This window comes from Peromyscus maniculatus, chromosome 4 (assembly GCF_049852395.1).
Source record: "Peromyscus maniculatus bairdii isolate BWxNUB_F1_BW_parent chromosome 4, HU_Pman_BW_mat_3.1, whole genome shotgun sequence".
Classification (NCBI taxonomy): domain Eukaryota; kingdom Metazoa; phylum Chordata; class Mammalia; order Rodentia; family Cricetidae; genus Peromyscus; species Peromyscus maniculatus.
In genome coordinates, this window is record NC_134855.1 from 80,731,607 (window position 1) to 80,751,695 (window position 20,089).

General features: G+C 39.6%; 1 protein-coding gene across 22 annotated transcripts in view; it reads right to left on the bottom strand.

The window, feature by feature from the left end:
- Positions 1-2,066: 2,066 nt before the first annotated feature.
- Positions 2,067-20,089, bottom strand: part of Hipk3 (homeodomain interacting protein kinase 3) — an 83,515-nt gene continuing 65,492 nt past the window's right edge. For 7 of the 22 annotated variants that reach the window (XM_076570199.1, XM_042275837.2, XM_006975880.3 and 4 more), the window contains 14 exons: positions 18,965-19,084; positions 17,871-17,957; positions 16,539-16,723; positions 15,245-15,404; positions 14,756-14,879; positions 10,870-10,991; positions 10,544-10,671; positions 10,297-10,458; positions 10,077-10,139; positions 9,514-9,804; positions 9,140-9,280; positions 6,755-6,990; positions 6,351-6,478; positions 2,067-5,923 (listed from right to left, as the gene is read on the bottom strand). In XM_076570199.1, the coding sequence (XP_076426314.1) occupies positions 5,447-5,923; positions 6,351-6,478; positions 6,755-6,990; positions 9,140-9,280; positions 9,514-9,804; positions 10,077-10,139; positions 10,297-10,458; positions 10,544-10,671; positions 10,870-10,991; positions 14,756-14,879; positions 15,245-15,404; positions 16,539-16,723; positions 17,871-17,957; positions 18,965-19,084 (2,424 nt within the window). In that variant the 3' untranslated portion in view covers positions 2,067-5,446. The remainder of the gene's footprint in view (positions 5,924-6,350; positions 6,479-6,754; positions 6,991-9,139; positions 9,281-9,513; positions 9,805-10,076; positions 10,140-10,296; positions 10,459-10,543; positions 10,672-10,869; positions 10,992-14,755; positions 14,880-15,244; positions 15,405-16,538; positions 16,724-17,870; positions 17,958-18,964; positions 19,085-20,089) is intronic. The other 15 variants (XM_076570203.1, XM_076570205.1, XM_076570207.1 and 12 more) reach the window with 3 other exon arrangements.

Here is a 20,089-nt window from a genome sequence, read left to right on the forward strand (position 1 = left end):
AGATAAATTACTCATATACATAAATAAATAATAAAATCTTTAAAAAAAGAAGTCTTAGGAAACACAAAGCAAAAACCACAAAGGAAGAAAATGGCAGAAGTTGGGCTTTATTATCCAAACTCAAACTCAAAACTTTGACTCTTCCAAACACTGTGTTAAACTAAAAGGAAGGAAGCTGGTATAGTGGTACTCGGTGGCTGGGGGGGGGGGGGGGGGAGTGTCAGGGGTCTGAAGTCCCGGGTCAGCTTGGATAAGGAGGCCATCTTTGGAAAGAGAAGAAGCCATGTTATTCACAATACAAACCTCTTGAGCCAAGACTGGCACTCATGCCTCTCCCTCTCTCGTGTGGCCTTCAACACCCCTAGAGGGTCTTCAGACCTGTATAGCCTGTTCGCCATGGGCCAACCAGATTGAATTTTCAAAAACCAGATTGGGTTGTGTTTGCCTAAATTCCTTTTCTAGCTTCTCGGTGTCTGGAATTAAGTCTACTCCACGTCTATCCCTACAGTGGCTTCATCTGTCTCCAGCACCCCACCCAGGCACTGAGCTCTGGCATCACCGGCCACCGTCCTTGTTTTGTTTACATTAAAAGCTCAGTCAAGCTGCTGTGCTGTTTTCCCCTTGTGGGGCCAGTTTTCTGCTCACCTCCAATGCCACCGCTGGGCACTGCCTTGGTCTCCCCACCACGGTGTGCTAAGGCAATGGGCCTTCTGCTTTGTCCAATGACAAATGCCCAGGCATTTCCTATTCTGAATGACTCGTGGCAGACTTACGATGTGCCAGGCATGGTAGTGGGTACTAGAGTTTAGGTGTGCACTCAAAGACATTTCTGTGCTGTTACCCTTTAAGCCCTTCAGACAAAAACTTCTGCAGCCCTAGATCCACTTAAGTAGCTCAGTGCTCCTTGGTATTCCCTGAAGTTGAGGATACTTCGGGGAAAATCACAAACTCTAGATTTCATCTAAACATAGGATCAGTGTTTGAACCTTAGTGACAGTTTTTTGTTGTTGCTGCTGTTTATGTTTTAAGAACCTAACCTCACAATAACGACTAAAGCAAAAGAAAAGTGTGTGCTATGCTAGGTTAGAAGACAACTAGAATGAGCATATACCGCACGTGCAAACCAAGTCCAGGACTTTGGAATATGGTGTGGTAGTGTCTAAAGAGATAACACATATCCCCTATGATCTATTCATCCTATTTCCACATATACACTGCATCTACATATGTTCTCTAAAAGATGGACAGTGACATCCACAGCAACACTATTCCAAACACCTAAGAAGGGCAAACTTCTCCAAATGACCATCAACAAAATCAGTATACACACAAAAGAATGCTATAGAAACATGAGTTTAAATGCAATTATGTATAATTTGGAAGACTCTCACCAACAAAATGTTGAAAGAAGCAAACACTAAAATATCCATCTACTTTACACTTCAATTGAAAGCTGTGGAGAAATATATATTCACGGGTATGTTTTAGCTTAGCTCTGGATTTGACCCTAAGCACCAAGACAGAAGTCCTGAGTCACAGCTCGGCTCTAATGGAATGTTTCCCACACACCTGCCCACAGTTCCACGTCCAAAGTTAAGGCCTTGAGAATAAGGTGGCCTTTGAGAACACTGACTGAAGCTGGCTCGGGTCAACTAGCATCTTTCAAAGTCTCATGTTACACTTTTCAAAATCCGTGTGACTTCCCTAGTCTCCATCCATGAATGGCAAACAGAAATACTGCCAAGAAACTCAAATTTTCCAGAAAAAAAGGGTCATGGCTATGCTATGGTTTCAGGTATTTCTGGCACACTGTGCCAGGCTAGGCTGAAAAGGTGACTAGTCGGGGTCAGCCCGGCTCTACCTCAGGTTCACACACACAAGCAGTTGGACTTTGGGCAAGTTACACAAACATGTTGTACTATGTTCTCATTCACCTAACAAAATTCCTAACACAAGGTGGCTCTCTGCATCAAATGGAATGTCAATGCTCAAGTAATTCGGTAATGCCAACCATTCCCATCTCTGCCCTTAGGAAATACTGAAGTGGAAAAAAAGCCAGCAAGCTGTTTGCTGCAATATATATATTTTAATTCAAAGTGAATCAACAGTAATACACCATAAATTCTTATTTTGACACTCACCAAAATAGTCACCTGGAAAACCCGCTTTTTGTGACAAAGTACAGAAGGCTTGGTCACATTTAAATCACTGAGAACTAGAGAGAAATACTATCGCAAACTGTAATAGACATTACATCCATAAAAATTTTCCCAGTCCTTATTGTAATATTGCACAGTGCAATTGCTACATGGCAAACTAGTGTAGCATAGAAGTAAAGCAAAAACAACCCAAGAGAAAAGCCACAAGGGTAAAACTGTTCAACAGTTAACAGTTCAAACTAAGTCATTGGATCTACAAGGGGATCATTAAAATGAATCTTCCTACACCTTGCAGTGTATGATTTAACTTTTACAGAACACAAGCCAAGTTTAAAATTAGCAGTAGAAATATTAAAATGAAAAGGTTTTGCTAATAGAGTAACATATTTAATACCCTGAAGAAAGAAATCTAAATATCAAAATAATTAATTAAAAATTCACTTGCAAATTAGCACACAAATATGTAACTTGGAAATCATGCAGTGTTTTATTTAAGAAAACATGAAAACAAAACTATTAAAATAGTTTTAAAAGGGTAAAATCCAGATTCTTCTGCCAATATGCTAAAATTGGACTTCAGGGGGATTCTGAAGTTTTAAATTTCAAAACATATTAAAAAGCCCATGATTGCAATTAATTAAGAGCAGTGCATTTACTGTGACATGCCTTTAAAAAGCATTACTGTGGTATGAAAATGTTGACTCTTACCATCTACTGTCCATTTAACAAGGCTGCTCCAGTCATGAACTTAATACAGAAAATGCATCATTTCTGGGCAGTAAGCACAGCTTACGGGCCACTTCCATGCCTGTTGTGACACAATCTTTGTACTTGGTGTTTCTGAAACATCCATCACCAGCACTAAATCTTTTCCAAGAAGTGAGCAGACATCAGTAACTTGCTGGACCATGTAACTCAAATGAGAAGAGCAGCAGTTACTTAAGTAGTGACTCCACAAATGTGTCATCTGTAAATAGTCTAAATTAATCTCGGTCTACTCCTTTTGTAATGTGTGTTTTATATATTTTTATTTGTATAAAATGCATAGAATCAATTACTAAAAACACTGAAACTTGTGGGGGAATCAAGTCCTTCATTTTCAGTGACTAAAAATGTGCTGCTGGTTTTTACTTTATGATCTAATACTGTAATTTTTTAAAATCAACTTCAGGCACGTTTATGTCTTAGATGATTATTAAATAAAACACTGCTTATGTCAATGGAGTAAAGAAAAATGTATCATTAGCTTATCGTCAGCGCTGTACTAGAGCTGTACTTGTGGTATGCAACTTGCTTAGTAAAGAAATGCTGTCGATTCAAAACATTTGGAGTTTTACACTCAAATGTTTTGTACTGCTTATTCCAGTAAATGCTGTAAGATTATATTCCAGACTTTAAGGAAAAAAAGTTAAGTCAAGCCTGCAAGATACAGCTTTCTCAAGTGTCTACAATGCCAGTATGAAAATAAAAAATTAAGTTACATTGATACATCCAAGTTTTTATATGCAGTGATGAGCACAAACATTAATAGAGATAAAATACTGATGCAAATAACACACCCCAAAATAACATAGGCAATTGTTTCCATCATTTACAATACAGTAGTTACAATGACACTCCAAACAGAAAAGCAAAGTAAAAAAATCAAAACCCCAGCTTCTATCTCGTGTAATTAGACTTATACAGAAATCAGAAGGCTAAATAACAACTAGTTAATCACCTAATTTCACAGCTATCTGAAGTGGCAATCGTTATATAGCAGCTTATCTATGATACATTCAAGATAAATGATACAATTTATTACTTGCCTGGAAGCTAAAACACAGCCTTGGTTTAATACCTTTCCTTAAATTCCACCTCTACACTACAATATACTTGAGGTCTATGCAAAAAGTAGCTACCTTTTATATAAGAAATGGATGATTAAGTCTTTGGTGCTGTAAAAGCAACTTCATTTAAACATCACCACCATCACCACCAAGGGGAGGGGGAAGGGAAAAACCCAATACACACTTCCTAAGAGAAAAAGCATGTAATTTCTGTCCCTGACGGAATGTATTAAATAAGCAAACACCACCAACAAGCAAAAACGAGTACTACAATGTAAAAATACTTAAAATAACCAAAACCAAAAACCTTCTCACATGCATAAATGAAAAATTGCACACAAAGAACTCACATCTTTTCAAGCTTCAATAGTAAATATTCTGCTACTATGTATTAAATACTGCATGGTCTGCCCAAGCTAAGATGAAATCACATCATGAATCAATGAGCATTTTGCATTTTCTTTCATTATCTACTCAAGTCATGCCTACTGCACTTCTAAACATTTTATGAAGTCCAATTATACAGCAAACACTCCCAAAATAAACTTAGGTTGTATTGCAGTTTCACTTAATAGTATATAAAATGCTGTGCTGTGACAGATATCAACTACCCATTAGTTACTGAATCAAGTTTTCTTAAGCACTACTAACTGCTTGCTTTTCTTGAAGCTAGATCATTCTGAAAAAAATCAGACAGCAGAATTCAGCTATAGCAAACATGCTGCCCTCTTACTAAGGAAAAAGCAGCTGCTATCTGAAATCATACCACACAAAGCCAAAAGGAACAGTACTCTACTGAAATGAAACTAAAGAGTAGGTCTGAATTTTAAGTGCTGCAGTCCTCAACATTTACAGATAGGTAATAACTTGAACAACCTCAAATATTTAAGGCACTATGTGTGGGAACGGTTTACAATGCAGCTGAGATTATTAGAACAACATTAAGAGCCAAGTCTAGGCAACATTTTGCCCATGCAAAAGACACATGCAAATGTAAAGAACAATAGCTCAATTGCTTAGGTTAAGTGCCCCAACATGTACACACTAAGACACAGACAATACAATTCACTCGTATGCTGTAATTCTGACACATGTGCATCTGTTGCTCTAAAGTCTAGACACAGAATGGCTTCCCAAATGTGGACGTGTCTTGCACTAGTTAGAAGGCAATTTTATAAAAAATAGCAGGAGCAAAACTGGACTTCTGCTCCCATAAGTCACCTGTCTAGAGTTACTACGTAAGAAGATACATGACCAAAGACAAGTTATACCAAATGTGCAAAACACATTAAAAGTGAGAGTTCTTTTAAAGCTCAAAGTTGTTTAAATTGCACCCAAGTCTACATGATTCAAAAATAATTTTCTTGTGCCATGGCTAATATTTATTAAATACCATGTTTTTATTTTTAATCAAACGTTTATATCATTGAGCTTCCTCAATATACTGTTTTTGAGTTTTCACATATATGGATACTGGCTGAGTTTTGTTGGACTCAATGGAAATCCAGTATACGCAGGCGATGCTGCAATGTAAGAATGTGGAGGGAAGATTGGTTTGTACTGAGTCTGATGAATGGTTGGGGATGGTAACAGACGGGGATTTATGCCCACTGGGACTTGGTGAACTATGCCACTGGGATGGGAGATATTGTAAGTTGGATGCTGTAACATAGGTCTTGAGGTACACGGAGAGGCTAGGAGGTGGGCCACTGGTGCAGCACTACTGAGGGTAGCTGATGATGGGTATGGAAGGAGAGTAGGCTGTCCTCCGAGGTGCGTATTTCCAGCCAGATGGGCATGTACTGCTGTGTGGTTAGGACTTCCGTGAGAAAGAGTGAATGGATTACTGGTAACACTAGTAGGAATATATGCTTGCTGTCTTCGATGCCCAAAGTTTCCATTCCACTCTTGATGCCCGGTTCCAAAATGCTGAACCTGATCACAAAGAAAAACATGACTGAAGAGCACATTCTATGAGATCAAAGTAAAGACCAGAGGGACTGACTGTGACTGGCAGCTCACACTGAACCTCTCAGAGTCTAGTTTACTAAGGAAAAGGAAATACATTAACTTTTTCCTACTTCTTACAAGTTGTTACCACTTCCAGCTAGCACTGTTATCTGTTATCAATCCCTACAATTTATATAGCACTTATATGTAAAGCTAACATTCATGCATACCATTTTATTAAATTCCAAAACAATCCCATGACATAATTATCCCCATATCCTGCTCAATATACACTCATCCCACACCACATACCACACACATACACAAAATCAAAAACTAAAATAATAAAGTAAAAGGAAATAAACCACTAAGCATAAATCCCACAAGCCTACAAATGCACACAGGAACACACCTGGCTGAAGTTCAAATGCTGCTGCTGGAATGCTGATGTGGGTTTTTGCTGACGAGCACCCGAGGCAGAAGGCTGGTTCAGCTTTCCAGGGGCAGGCTGTCCTTTTATTAATGGCTGGCATGTAGAATCTAGCAACAATAATCACCACACACAGACAAATTACAGAGTTGTGATTTCTGCTTCTCTAATGAAAATTAGACATGTGCTTACAGATTTTACACAACAGTGATTGAAAAACCTTAATTTAAAATTTAAAGAGAAAGTCATTCGGATGACATTTGAAGAGTTGTTTTTGTTTTTGTTTTCTGTGTAATAGATATGACAAGGTCAAGATGAGAATCCAAAGATGACCTTTGACAATCTAAATTCCGGCCATTAAAGGACAGTCAGGGAACTCAGTTTACCTGTGCTTGCCATGTGCTCATCGACATTCAATCCACTTTCTATTCCCACTGGTGGCTCCACAGCAGTGCCAACAGCTGGCTTGGCTTCTGTGCCTGCACAAGTCCCCAGCTCTGCGTTTGGATGAGTGTCCTCCACAAAACTGCTCTCTGCAAATGGACTGTCATGCCCCGAGGAGTCTGATGTTGGGGAGCCATCCACAGTCTCACACCCACTTTCTTGTTCATCATCTGACATACTACAAGAAAACATGGTTATATTTTTAAGTCTCTAGCACACTAATGACATGCTTGGTTATTTTATATATATTTTGTCCTTGGCCAATGTTATTTTTTTCCCCACAGTATTTCCAGAGTCTAATCAGGCAGATAAACCAAATCCTTCCACTTCAGGAATACCCCTTTGGCACTTAACTATTTCTCCTTTCCTTCACATTGCTCCATCATAATAGTTCATAAACTTCTTTATAATTCTTTAAGATAAGAAGTACTGCTCTAGATCCTAGGAAGATATCTCAATTGGTAAAATGAGAACTTGCATTTGGATCCCAGCACCCACATAAAAACCTGAGCACATACAGCGAGGCAGAGGCAGAGGCAGAGGCAGAGGAGCCCTGGAGCTTGCTGCCCAGCTAGTCTATCAAACAGGTGAGGCTCCAGGTCCAGTAAGAGATCCAAAAACATGGTGGAGACCAACTAAAGAAGACAGCCAGCACTGGCCTCAGGTCTCCAGAGCACACGCACAAATGTTTACGCACGCACAAATACATACACATGAGCATAAAAAACAGAAACAAACAAAAAGTTGTTCTAGATAACCTGGACGAGATGTACAAACAATGAACTAGGGACTTGCATATTTCAGATCCAACTGTAAGGTTAAGTGTCCTCCTGAAAGGGCTTTCAACCCCGAGTCCTGAGTCCCACTCTTCCCACTACCTCAGCCCTCACAAGCCCCCACTCCCTGGGACTTCCACATCACTGTCTGTGTTAATCATTCATTTCAGTCTCAACAATGTGAGGCATCTCTTCTTATATGTATACTTTCTTCTCACTCTTAAACCTACATGCATATGTCCATGTTTTATGTGTGTATTTTTACGTAGCTGTTATGTGTACATTTTTGTATGTATCAACTTTAAGCAACACAATAAGCAACCTATAAGAAGATGCATTTCATTAAAGCCTGTTTATGTCTTCTGTAGAGTTTTGGCTAGTAAGTACTCCAACCACAGCTCCTGACTAAAAGGAAAGGAAAATGTACCAAACAACTTTAAAGTCCAGTATGGTAGCACACTCCTTTAGGACCAGCACTTGGGAGGCAGAAGCAGGTTTATCTCTGAGTTCGAGGCCAGTCTGACCTACAAAGTGAGTGCCAGGACAGCCAGGGCTACATAGAGAAACCGTGTCTCAAAAAACAAACAAACAAACAAACAAACAACAAAAAACCCCACTAACTTTAAAATCCTTTTCAAATATTGTCAGCAATTTTTATAATATAAAATCAAAATATTTCGGGCTGGAGAGATGGCTCAGAGGTTAAGAGCACTGACTGTTCTTCCAGAGGTCCTAGGTTCAATTCCCAGCAACCACATGGTGGTTCACAACCATCTGTAATGACATCTGGCACCCTCTTCTGTATACATAATAAATAAATAAATCTTTAAAAAATCAAAATATTTCATAAAAATTGTTATGGCTGCCAAGTGTGGTCTCATACCTTTAACCTAGCACTTGGCAGGCAGAGGCAGGAGGATCTCTGTGAGTTTGAGGCCAGCCTGGTGAACTGAGTGAGTTCCAGGACAGCCAGGACAGTGAGGCCTGTTACACAGAGAAATCCTTTCTCCAATACACCTCCCTGCTAAGAAAACTGTTGTGGCTTATCTCTCAGTATGTTAGCACATTGTGCTGGTCAGGAAACACTCTCTCAGGCACTGCATGCCCCCACAAGGCAATACCAAAGGAGGCAGACAAATCCGTTCCTAACGGTTGAGATACAAATCAGAGTGGCTACTCTGTAAGTGGGCCACTCAGTGCTTCTTCACGTAAAAATGTACTAGTGCTTTCATTTTAAATGAAAGGTTTCATTTGTTTATTTGAGATAGGGTCTCACTATGTAACCCTGGAAGGCCTTGATCTCACAGAGATCCCTTGCCTCTGCCTCCCAAATTCTGAGATTAAAGGCATGCACCACCACAAATTGGAGCTATTTTAATGGGAAAAAAAGTGATTACTAAAACCATAAGCTTACAAAACTGTGTAGTTCAAAACCTGTGTGCAAAAGAGCAATCACTGTCTGGCAGACACTCACTCACACATAACAGAAGAAATGATGAGGCTTTTAGCAGACTCAACTTTTACAACAAGCTACTATTAAAATTCCTTTACCTGTTCGGTCTCTTGCAAGGGGACGGGCTGGACCGGCCAGAGGAGCTGGTGCTCAGAGTGCTATCAGGACTGCTGAGTGAACACATCCGATCAATATTCAAAGTGCTTTGGCAAGCTTCACAATCTAGACTACCTTTACACCTAGTGAGGAGGGAGGGAGGGAGGCGTGGGTCAAGAGTGAGAAGATATCCTCACACCAGCCAAACTTTACAGTGCAGAAAGGCAGGAAACAGTTCAGAAGGAGCTCCCTGGACCCAAACTTAGAAATTCAGATAGAGGGCTACAATTACATTACGGACGCTGACAGAGATTATGCCCCCAAAAGGTGATCCGTGCATGCAGTTCAGAGTGAAGGCTGAGCATCCGGCACTTACTCTCCGAGTGAATGTCTGGCTGAGGTCTCTTCGTCATCGGTGTCACTGCTAATGGTGATCACACTCACGGCAGGACTTGGGGAGTCGGCGATGATGATGGTTTGCCGCTGTTTGTCTGAAACAGAAGTGTCCTGTCTGACAGACGCTTCCTGGCAGTTCCGTGCCTCTCCTTCTGAGGTATGATTGTCCTGTGTTTCTACACAACTCACTTCCTCAACATCTTTCCCATTGATTATCTTTGGAGAAATAAATGCTGAATGTGGGATATTGGTATTCTGCAATGAATTACTCCTGCAACCAAAGAAATAATTTGTAATCTCTATAATCAAAATAGAGAAATGATATTTCTTGAAGATATTTTGTAAAACCAAACAAAGCAAACTTTTCATGTGTTCATGGATGTAACACACTGATACCAAGAGTGTTGTGAATCATAAAATATTATTTCTAAAATATTGTTGTAGTTTGCATTTACATACTTTTTTGTATGTGTGATATCCAAATGTCTAGAGTTGCTATATTACAGGTAGATAATAATCAAAGGGCAATAAAGACAATCTTACCAACTGAAAGCATTTATTTCCTCTCTTCCTGGCTCCCATTCCATTAGTTTTACCAAAATACCTCTGAGAAATTAAGAAGGGAGCCGGCTTAGTGTTTGTATAAAGGCTACAGAAGAGGTCATTTTTGAACACAACAGAGTGACCCTTTAGTGTACATGCAAATTTTATTTCAAAGCCTAATTTCAATTGCAGAGGAAAGTTAAGGTACACTAATACCAACCTGTTCTGGCACAGCTTGTTTTTCTTGGTAGTGGCAGGCTGAGGCCAGACGACATGTGCAATGCCCACGCTGATAGGCTGAGGGGCCGATAATGTCATCTGATTGGTTAGAAGAGGTTGGGGCATCACCGAGTTGTAATGACTGCTGTGTGGAATCATTTTCCTGTGGAGCAAGTTTAGAAGATTGAATCCCTTTTACTTGACCTGTTTTGCATATAATTCCCAGGGCCGGTCTGCTTTGGACTCACCCCCAGTCTCCCAGCCTCTGTGAACCAGCCAGTCCTTCTGAAGTCAGGGTTGCAGCAGCAGGAGCCACGGGCGTTACCTGCTGCCAGGCAGGTATCAGCATCTGCTGTGTTCTCCCAGACCAGGTCTGCTGCATCCAAAACAACCCAATGAAACCAAGGTACAAATAGCACGTCCCGGATTCACAACAGTTAAGGTAACAACCAGTGATTGCTGCCTCCCCACACATCGCTCTCACTACTTCCCAGAAGTACGAACTGACACACGAGTTGTATCTATGTTAGAAAAGGAGAGCACATGTGTACAGGAAGACTCAACTATGACCAACCTGTGACAGGACTCCAGGTCGGATCTGCAGCGGCTGCACAGCTGGGGCCTGAGTCACAAGCGGGACTGCATTGTCTACCCGTATGGAGTAACTGGTGGGCTTACCGTGCGCTGCAGGGATACCTGGGAAATACAAGAGTCATTCAGTAGGAAACACAGCTGGCTTGCACAACTTATAAAAGTACTTTAAATGTATGACAGGTTTAAATTCTGATTCAGATTGTGCCTGCTTCTACATAAAAATAACAGTAATCTATTAGTGAAGATGGGTGTTTCCTCTCTGTTTTGTGATATTTTTCTCAAATACTGATGCTAAATTACTTCATCTTTTTTTAAAATGTGCTTCAAAGCAGAATCCTTTCTTTTCCTGCCACTTCTCATTTCCATCTCAAGTTTGCTACCGTGGCATTATTTCCCTCTCCATTTTTCCACTATGACGAGGGCCTAGAAAGACGGGATGAGGCTCAAGATCTTCATAATGACCTAGTAAAGAAATGTGCTTCTTTTACACAAACTACGCCATTTCTTCAAAACTGTCAGGACCTCACACACTTCTCACCAAAAGGGGGTGTATATTTCACAATTAATGGACAGATACTGGGGGGGTTTCTGAGTCACATAGATTTATATACTTGCTACCATATTTCAGCCTCCACAGGAGTAGCAAAAACCACTTTACTGCCTAATCTGACGATCCAAAAATGCCTTACCCCATGATATGATGGGCTGGTGTTCCTGGTAGAGAGCTGCTAGCACTACAGAACTAATGTTACCACTTTTAGAAAGTGGTTCAAAAAATAAATAAATAAAATGGCATAGGAAGGACTGATAATCATTTAATTATGTTACTGTTAATATTTTCACTGTATCACAAGCCACTCTGTAAATAACTCTTTTGTTGTTGTTGTTTGTTTTTCAAGACAGGGTTTGTCTGTGTAGCACTGGCTGGCCTCGAACTCACAGATCCTCTAGTCTCTGTCTCCTGAGTGCTGGGATTACAGGTGTGGCCACTACCACCCAAAGTAATCACTACTTTTACAATATTGAATTTAAGTATTAAGCAGTGTCACACCCAACTTGGGAGCTTTAAGAACAAAATTCTGGAACATGCCCCAAGATCAGGGGAAAAAAAAACAAACAAACCTATAATCAATTCTCTATATCATATTCCAAACTTTATAGCAATCAATTTCATTATAGACTGGTACATCACTTAATGATGTGATACCTTCTAAGAAATGCATCATTGGACAAATCTGTCTGCTATGTGAGTAGTCATAGAGTATCCTTACACAAACTAAGACAGATCCTATCACTATGCAATGTAATCTCAACAGCTAAAATTCAGCCCAATGGCACAGGGCTATGTATTGTAGCATTTTCTTTCTCTTTTATTTTAGTGAAAGTGATATTAAGTGTTTCTCTTTAGTCATAAGAAATAAAATGCTGCAGTTGTTAGTTTTTTCTATTGAAAAAAATTCTAATTTTTTTTAATGCATAACTCTATTATTAAGTGCTAGTCATAAAGAAAACATTATTGTTTCCTGTTTATTTTCTTCAAATGTTTAGTTTATTGTCAATGTGCTCTATTTTCTGTGTCTACAAGTGGCCCCATAAACAATGCTCACTTCTCCGTATCTCCTCTCTTCCTATCACCTTTTTGATCAAAATCAATAGTTGGTTAAGATCCTAATTTTTTAGAGTTAAGTTAGCAAAAATGATTAGAATTGTTTTAATATTTGAAAAGTAGGTGCAAAGGTTGATTAAGAGTTGGGTGTAGTGGCACACTGAAATTCCAGCACTTGTGTGGTGGAAGCAGTATGATTTCAAGCTTAAGGCTGCCCTGGGCTATAGAATCAGATGATGTCTCTCCAAAATGAAGAGTAAATCAAAGAGACAAACAAAAGGACCAATACTGAGTTTCTAGAGATGCTAAGACCATGTCTTGGGCAAACACTACATTTAAGCCATTAATATATTTGCTAACAAATATACAAAGTTATTCCATAACAATTTTAAGTTAAATAAAAAGATAAAGATTTGTCTTATCACACTGAAATATATCTCCTATGTCTCTTATGTCATTAATATATGACAGGCTCTGAAAAACACAGCTATTCCAATGCAGGTGGGTGACTCTCACATGGCTTCGACACAGGAGAAAAGACTGGTCAGAACCAAAAAAATCTGCTTGCCAATATAGACTATAAGAATAAGCAAGAAGTCAAAGTATACCACTCACTTTCTCTAGTACATGCACAAAGAGTATAATATAGTATAAAATATTAGCACTCATTGAATCTAAAATGGAAGACATAGTATTTTTCAACTTTCTCATGCTTGAAATTTTTTTATTTTTATTTTTAGACTGTTTGAAATTCTTATAGTTAAAAACAAGCAAAAGTTTCTGGTGGTGGCACATGTCTTTAGTCCCAGCACTTGGGAGGCAGAGGAAGGTGGAGCCTGAGTTCAAGGTCAGCCTGGTCTACAGAGGATAGACAGGGCTACACAGAGAAATCCTGTCTCGGGCTAGAGAGACGGCTCAGTGGTTAAAAGCACTGGCTGTTCTTCCAAAGGTCCTGAGTTCAATTCCTAGCAACCGAATGGTGGTTCACAACAATCTGTAATGAGATCTGGTGCCCTCTTCTGGCCTGAAGGCATAACACTGTATACATAATAAATAAATCTTTAAAGAGAGAGAGAGAGAGAGAGAGACAGAGAGACAGAGAGACAGAGAGACAGAGAGACAGAGAGACAGAGAGACAGAGAAATCCTGTCTCAAAAAACAAATGAACAAATAAACAAAAAACCAAGCAAATGCACAGTATCTCTAAGAAAGCTATCAACTTATAATATAAGCATTTCTGTTACCAGAGAGAAAGTTGTTATAAACACCTCCTGCAGTGATAGGCATGTGACAACACTTAGGAACAGCCACTTCACAATGACATCTTAATATTGCATTACTGGAGTTACAGATGTAGCATTATGATAGAGAGACTGCCTAGCATTTGTGCACCATGCCTTGAGTTCAGTCTAAGGGGTGCAGGGGTGAGGGGTTGACATATTGATTAATAGCCATCTTAGGTTGTGTGAGTATACTCTGATGTTCACAATGACCACATCACCTAGTGACATTATTTCTCAGACTGTATCTGTCTTTTAGAAGTCATAACTATATATACACTTGCTGAAAGAAGAGCTACATGAGAAAATAACTAGCTAAAACTGTTTCCCATCTGCTATTACTAGTCAATTAATTCAACATAAATATTCTTGTTGTTTTGTTGAACTATGTGTGGGAAATGTTAAAATAAACTTTTTAAGAAATTACTCAATATTAAGACAAATTAAATTTTTCAAATAATCTTCTGAATCTACAAATCAGAAATAGAAATGACCATAATATCACCTCTCTAGTCTATTTTCCTTTATAAATGCTAAAAAATGTTAAATCTCAGTGGCTTTCTAAATAGCAAAATCACAAGTGTATTTCCAGGTAACTGATGCGACATCAATCGCTGTCACTAAAACTGTACAGCACTGCGGCAAAGCTGGACACAGCATTTGGAGCCTTCTCCGTGGTCATCCTGCTGCTTTCAGGTGGCACAGGCCAGGGTGTGGTGGTGCATGACTTTAATCCCAGCATTCTGGATGCAGAGGCAGCCGGATGGTGAGGTGAGCACCAGGTCATCCTGGCTACACAGTGAGAACTTATCTTTGAGAGAGAGAGAGAGAGAGAGAGAGAGAGAGAGAGAGAGAGAGAGAGAGAGAGAGAGAGAGAGAGAGAGAGAGAGAGAGAGAGAGAGAGAGAGAGAGAGAGAGAGAGAGAGAGAGAGAGAGAGAGAGAGAGAAACACCTAAATTATATTCTAAATGAAAACATACCTTGAATAGCTGGGGGACAGATAATCAGGGTCTGATGAAAAGCATCACCACAACCAAACTGTGCAGTTCCCGCCTGCAGAGGTATCCCATGGTGCACAACTGAGTGAGCAGATGTGGTTAATGCCTGAAACAATCAATGTACTCCACATTATGTAGGGCAGTCTTCCAGTCGCTACAAATACACTATAAATCCATACTTAAAATCATAGTCCACAATAAAAATGAACCCAGAAAATGAAACACAAAGCAGACTGATCAACTTAAATTGGATTCAGTGAACTCTATTTTTGATAGAGTTTTGGTCCTAACAGCAGAGAAGGAAGGTTTGAGAGAATGAACTCAAAAGGTATATTCTACTTGGTTTAGCTCTAACAGAATAGACACACTAAATGCTCACCCTCACTGCATCCGCTGCTCACGTGATGCTTCTGCATCTCCAAGCAAAGCGAGAATCAGAAGACAAGAGTACGAACAACTGTGACCTCTCACCTGGTTTCTCAATGTCCCGATTTTGGTCAGGTTTGCGGTGAGAGCAGCAGCGCTGTTGGAGGCGACCGGCCGTAAGAGTGACATTTTACCGTGACTACTTGTTTCACAGGAACTTGGGTGGGACTTACAAATATCCATAATGTGAAAACAGGACTTCACACTGCACAAGAAGAAGTGGAAAGTATTGTAACATTATTGAAAATGTTTAGTTTAAGATTACTCTATAAAAGAAAAATTATTTGGAAAAGAATAAATTCTATGAATTGCACTTCATTTCTTATAGTTTTTCTAACAGAAATTTCTATAAGAAAAATATTAAAGCAAATATACATGATGCTGGTAAGATTTTTAAGAGAGCAAGACAGCACTATACACTTTTTGATTGGTACACAATAATTTAATGATCTCTACTTTATATAATTTGTCCTAAATCTTAGTAGACAAATGATATTAATGATACCAAGAATGTCATTAGGATGTTATTTTCAGAATATCGTCAGTGTTTAAGGGAAGTATACCTGGGTTCTATAAAGTACTAATACAAGGGCATTTCACAATAATGAATATTGGTTCATTCTCATAATGACTTTCATTATGTTTTTAAAATAGTAGTTCAGTTGCTTTAAGTTGGGGGAGTGTTTGTTACTGTTTTAAGTGATGAGTTTCGCTGTGGCATCTGCACACACGTTATGCTTCATTTTTATGCCTTGCCCTCCTGCTCTCTCCCATGCCCCTTCCTCCTACTCGCCTCTTGCTGGTCCATTCCTCCCCCAGAACATTCTTTTCTTCTGCTCTGATGTCACGTGGTTCTATTACCTTTGCCAATCCAGAAAGACCACAAAAACATTACAAATTTTACTTAAGGCAGCCAACAAGGCCTTCAGAATGACAAGACCTTCTAGAACTCAGAGAAGCAAGAGAAGAAAGAAATCAAGAGATACATAAGGAAAACAGACAATAGAGTTAGAGGTCGCAGAGGACAGGACCCAGGGAGGGCCAGCAAAAACAGAAATGGGGCTCACTTCAGAGTGACCTCCACATGCACTTCCGTACCCTCACTGCTCCAGGAGGGACACTCCCATTTTCAGTGTGACACTTGGGTCAGGAGTGGAACTGCCCTTCAAACTGTGTTCTAACTCTACTCTGCCATATACTAACTAGTCTATGCAACCTCAGCCAGGTTAGCTCTATCTCTTTAGATTGATTTATTAGTGTTTAGTGAAGACACTGATTTTCTATATCCCTACCATTATTTAAAAAAAAAAAAACTATGAAAGATTATAAAGTGACATACTGGTTGCTGTGAGGGAAATCTAGAAGATGCTTCATGTTAACAAATGGGTGGTTCAGCGTCTCAATTGGAGTAATTCTTAAATCTGCATCAATCAGCAACATTTTCTTCAACAGACTAACAAATTCTCTTCTATCAGCTTTCTCAGCCAAAAGATCACTTCCTTCCAAATCCATCACTGTGTTCACCTAGGACATCAAAGTTTCAAGCCATCAAATAAAGACAAGCCATAGAAAGAAGGGTTTGTTAAAATTTAACATCTTAAAAAAATTCCAGGCAACTAGTTATTTGACACAAAATGAACTGAAATTCAAAAACCTACAAAATCTTCTGAGGTAACAAACAGGATTCAAAGTGGGAAATCTAAGAAAAAAAAACTTGTTGGGCAGTGGTGGCGCACACCTTTAATACCAGCACTCAGGAGGCAGAGGCAGGAAGATTTCTTTGAGTTTGAGGCCAGCCTGGTCTACAGAGTGAGATCCAGGACAGCCAGGAGTACACAAAGAAACCCTGTCTCAAAAAAAAAAAAAAAAAAACCAACCCACTTTGTTATTGCTGTGAATGAGTGAGTGTGTCTGTGTGAATGCTTGTCTGTATCTCTGTGTGAGTGTGTGTGTATAACTGTGTTGAGTGTGTGGTATCTCTGTGTATATGTAAGCATCTGTGTGTGTCTGTCTTGAGTGTATGGGGTGGTGTGTGCGTGTGTGCGTGTGCGTACGTGTGCACCTGCCTGTGTGGACATCTTTATGGACTAGGTTCTTCCCTTCCCTTTAAATGTGTTCCAGGGAGAGAACTCAGGTCACCAGGTTTACATGGCCAATGCTTTTTCCCACTGAGCCATCTCACCAGCCCAAATGTTGTTGACTAAACACAGACCAATTCTACTACGACAGGAAAAGAAGTCTTCCTGTTCATTTTCCTCTTGAAGACAAAACAAAAACAAATAAACAAAAAACAAAACAAAAAAAAAAAAAAGTTAGAAAGGCAAATTTAAAATTTGATATAGACAAATACAATTTAACTTGAAAGTTTGAAATTTTTGAATTCTGTTTGAAACACTTCAAAAGTAAGCATTTAGAAAACGAGTGACAGCCAGGCAGTGGCGGCGCACACCTTTAATCCCCACACTCAGAAGGCAGAGCCAGGTGATCTCTAAGTTCGAGGCCAACCTGGTCTACAAAGTGAGTTCTAGGACAGCCAAGGCTACACAGAGAAACCCTGTCTTGAAAATTTAAAAAAAAAAAAAAAGGTAGAAAATGAGTGATGTGTTTGAATCCTTGGCCCTCTAGGATCATCTTCAGCACACAAGATTAACAAGGTGACTGTAATACTCACATGCGCTATATCGTCCAGACTGTTGAATATGTACTTTCTGGCTTCTTTAGACTTCATTCCTGTCTCTACCTCATGCTCTTCCAGTGTCTTATATATCAAAGAGAAAATAACATATTACTCGCCATATCCCAATTTCTATGCCTTTAAGCCTGACACATACAGCCTGATACTGAGAATAGTAGTTTCAAAAAGAGTAACAAGCAGAAATGTACTTTATAATAGAAATAAATAAATAAATATGAAGCCAGGAACGGTGGATTCAGGAGGCCGACATAGGAAGATCAAGTTGGAGACCGCCCTGGGCTACATAATGAAACCCTGCTGTGCTGGTTAGTTTGTCAATTTGCCACAGCTAGGATCATCTTGGAAAAGGGAACCTCAGTTGAGAAAATATCTCCATCAGAATGGCCCCATGGGCAAGTCTCGGGGCATTTTCTTGACTGACGACTGATGTAGGAGGGACCATCCTGCTGTAGGAGGACCCAGCTCACGGGTGCAATGCCACACGCACCCTCACATGTGGTCCTAGGTGACATAAGGAAGCACGTGGAGGGGCTGCAGAGACAGCTCAGGGGTCAAGAACACTTGCTGCTCGTACAGAGGGAACCAGGTTGTTTCCCAGAATCCACACGGTAGCTAACAAGAACTATAACTCCAGTTCCAGAGGATCTGACACCCTCTAGAGGCACCAGGCACACGTGCATACATACATACATACAGACAGACAGACAGACAGACAGACAGACAGACATGCAGGCAAAACATAAAAATTTTAAAAATCTAAAACAATTTTTTAATTTAAAGGTGGGGGGAGGGAATGGGATCATGCCAGTAAGCAGCATTCCTCCATGGTTTCTGCTTGAGTTCCTGCTCTGACTTTCCTCAATGATGGACTATGATCAGGTTGTGAAAACCAAATAAAACCCTTCCTCTCTAAGTTGCTATTGGTCATGGTGTTTATTTCAGCTGGTAAAGATAGTAGACAGATTCAGACCCTGTCCTATGGTACTTATAAATAAATGAATAAATAAATAAATAAATAAATAAATAAATAAGGTGTGTGTATATATATATGTATATATTTAATGACTTACCTTTAATCTCCAACCAGAATGAGACATATCTGTTTCTCTGCAAAAAAATCTTGTGGATTTTGTACCCACATTTAACAATTGTTCTCCTGGTAAACCTTGAGTCTGAGAAATGTATCGAATCTGAAAAATAATTTTAAAAAAAAATTATTCTTTCATATGACAGGTATTAATCGAACATTTTATCAGTGACTATACTAGATCTCAGGTTAAGAAGAAAAATATACTATCTATGCCCTCAATAAATTCACATTTATTGAGGAATCTGCAATGTTTTAAGTACACAGTAAATGTACATTGTAAGGAAAGACAGGGAAAGATAACTAAAACAATTATAGTCAAGAGTTGCCTGAGAAAAGCTTGATCTATATTAAAGTTACATGTAAATTATTAATGTAATGTAAAATATTAAAGTTCTATATAAATCAAGAGAGGAAAGCATGTTCAAAGCCTAGAACTATGGAGATTTACTAAGAGAGAAACAGTTAAGAGATGAAATTACCTTTGGGGATAAGGGGGACAAGACTGGAGGTTTGAACCTATGGTCTCACACATGCTAGGAACGTGCTCTACCACTGGGCTATTCCCAACCCAGTAACTTACTAGGAAGGAAGGAGAGATTTTGGATTGATAGCCTAGATGAACTATTCTAGGGGGAGTGTAGACAGAGAGCCTCGGTGACCTATGTGAGATTTCAACAGGTTACAGACCATCCTCCCAAGGACACACTGAAACCCCGCCCGCAGGGCCTCCTGCCATTACCTGCCCTGGTGTCCCACAGCACTCTTCCTTCTGTTCTGGCTAATATCACCTTGTTTATTATACCATCCAAGCCAGTAAGCAACAGTAACTGTCTTTCCCAGCAACCCCCATCCTCCCAGCGAGACCTTTCTCCATCTCGCTTTCCACTCTGGTATAGGAACGTTTCCTTTCCCGCCTCTTACCCCCGTGACAGAGCCTGATACACACTGGGCCTTTGTAGTGGTTCTCACACCCTAAGAAATAAACACAGGCTAGAAATGGGAAATGGAACAGGACCAAAGGGTCCTCCATCTTCCTTCTTCCCAGTTGAGACACTCTGCTTTATTAAGTCGTCCATCTTTTCCTTCCTCCTCTAGTTCTTTTCTC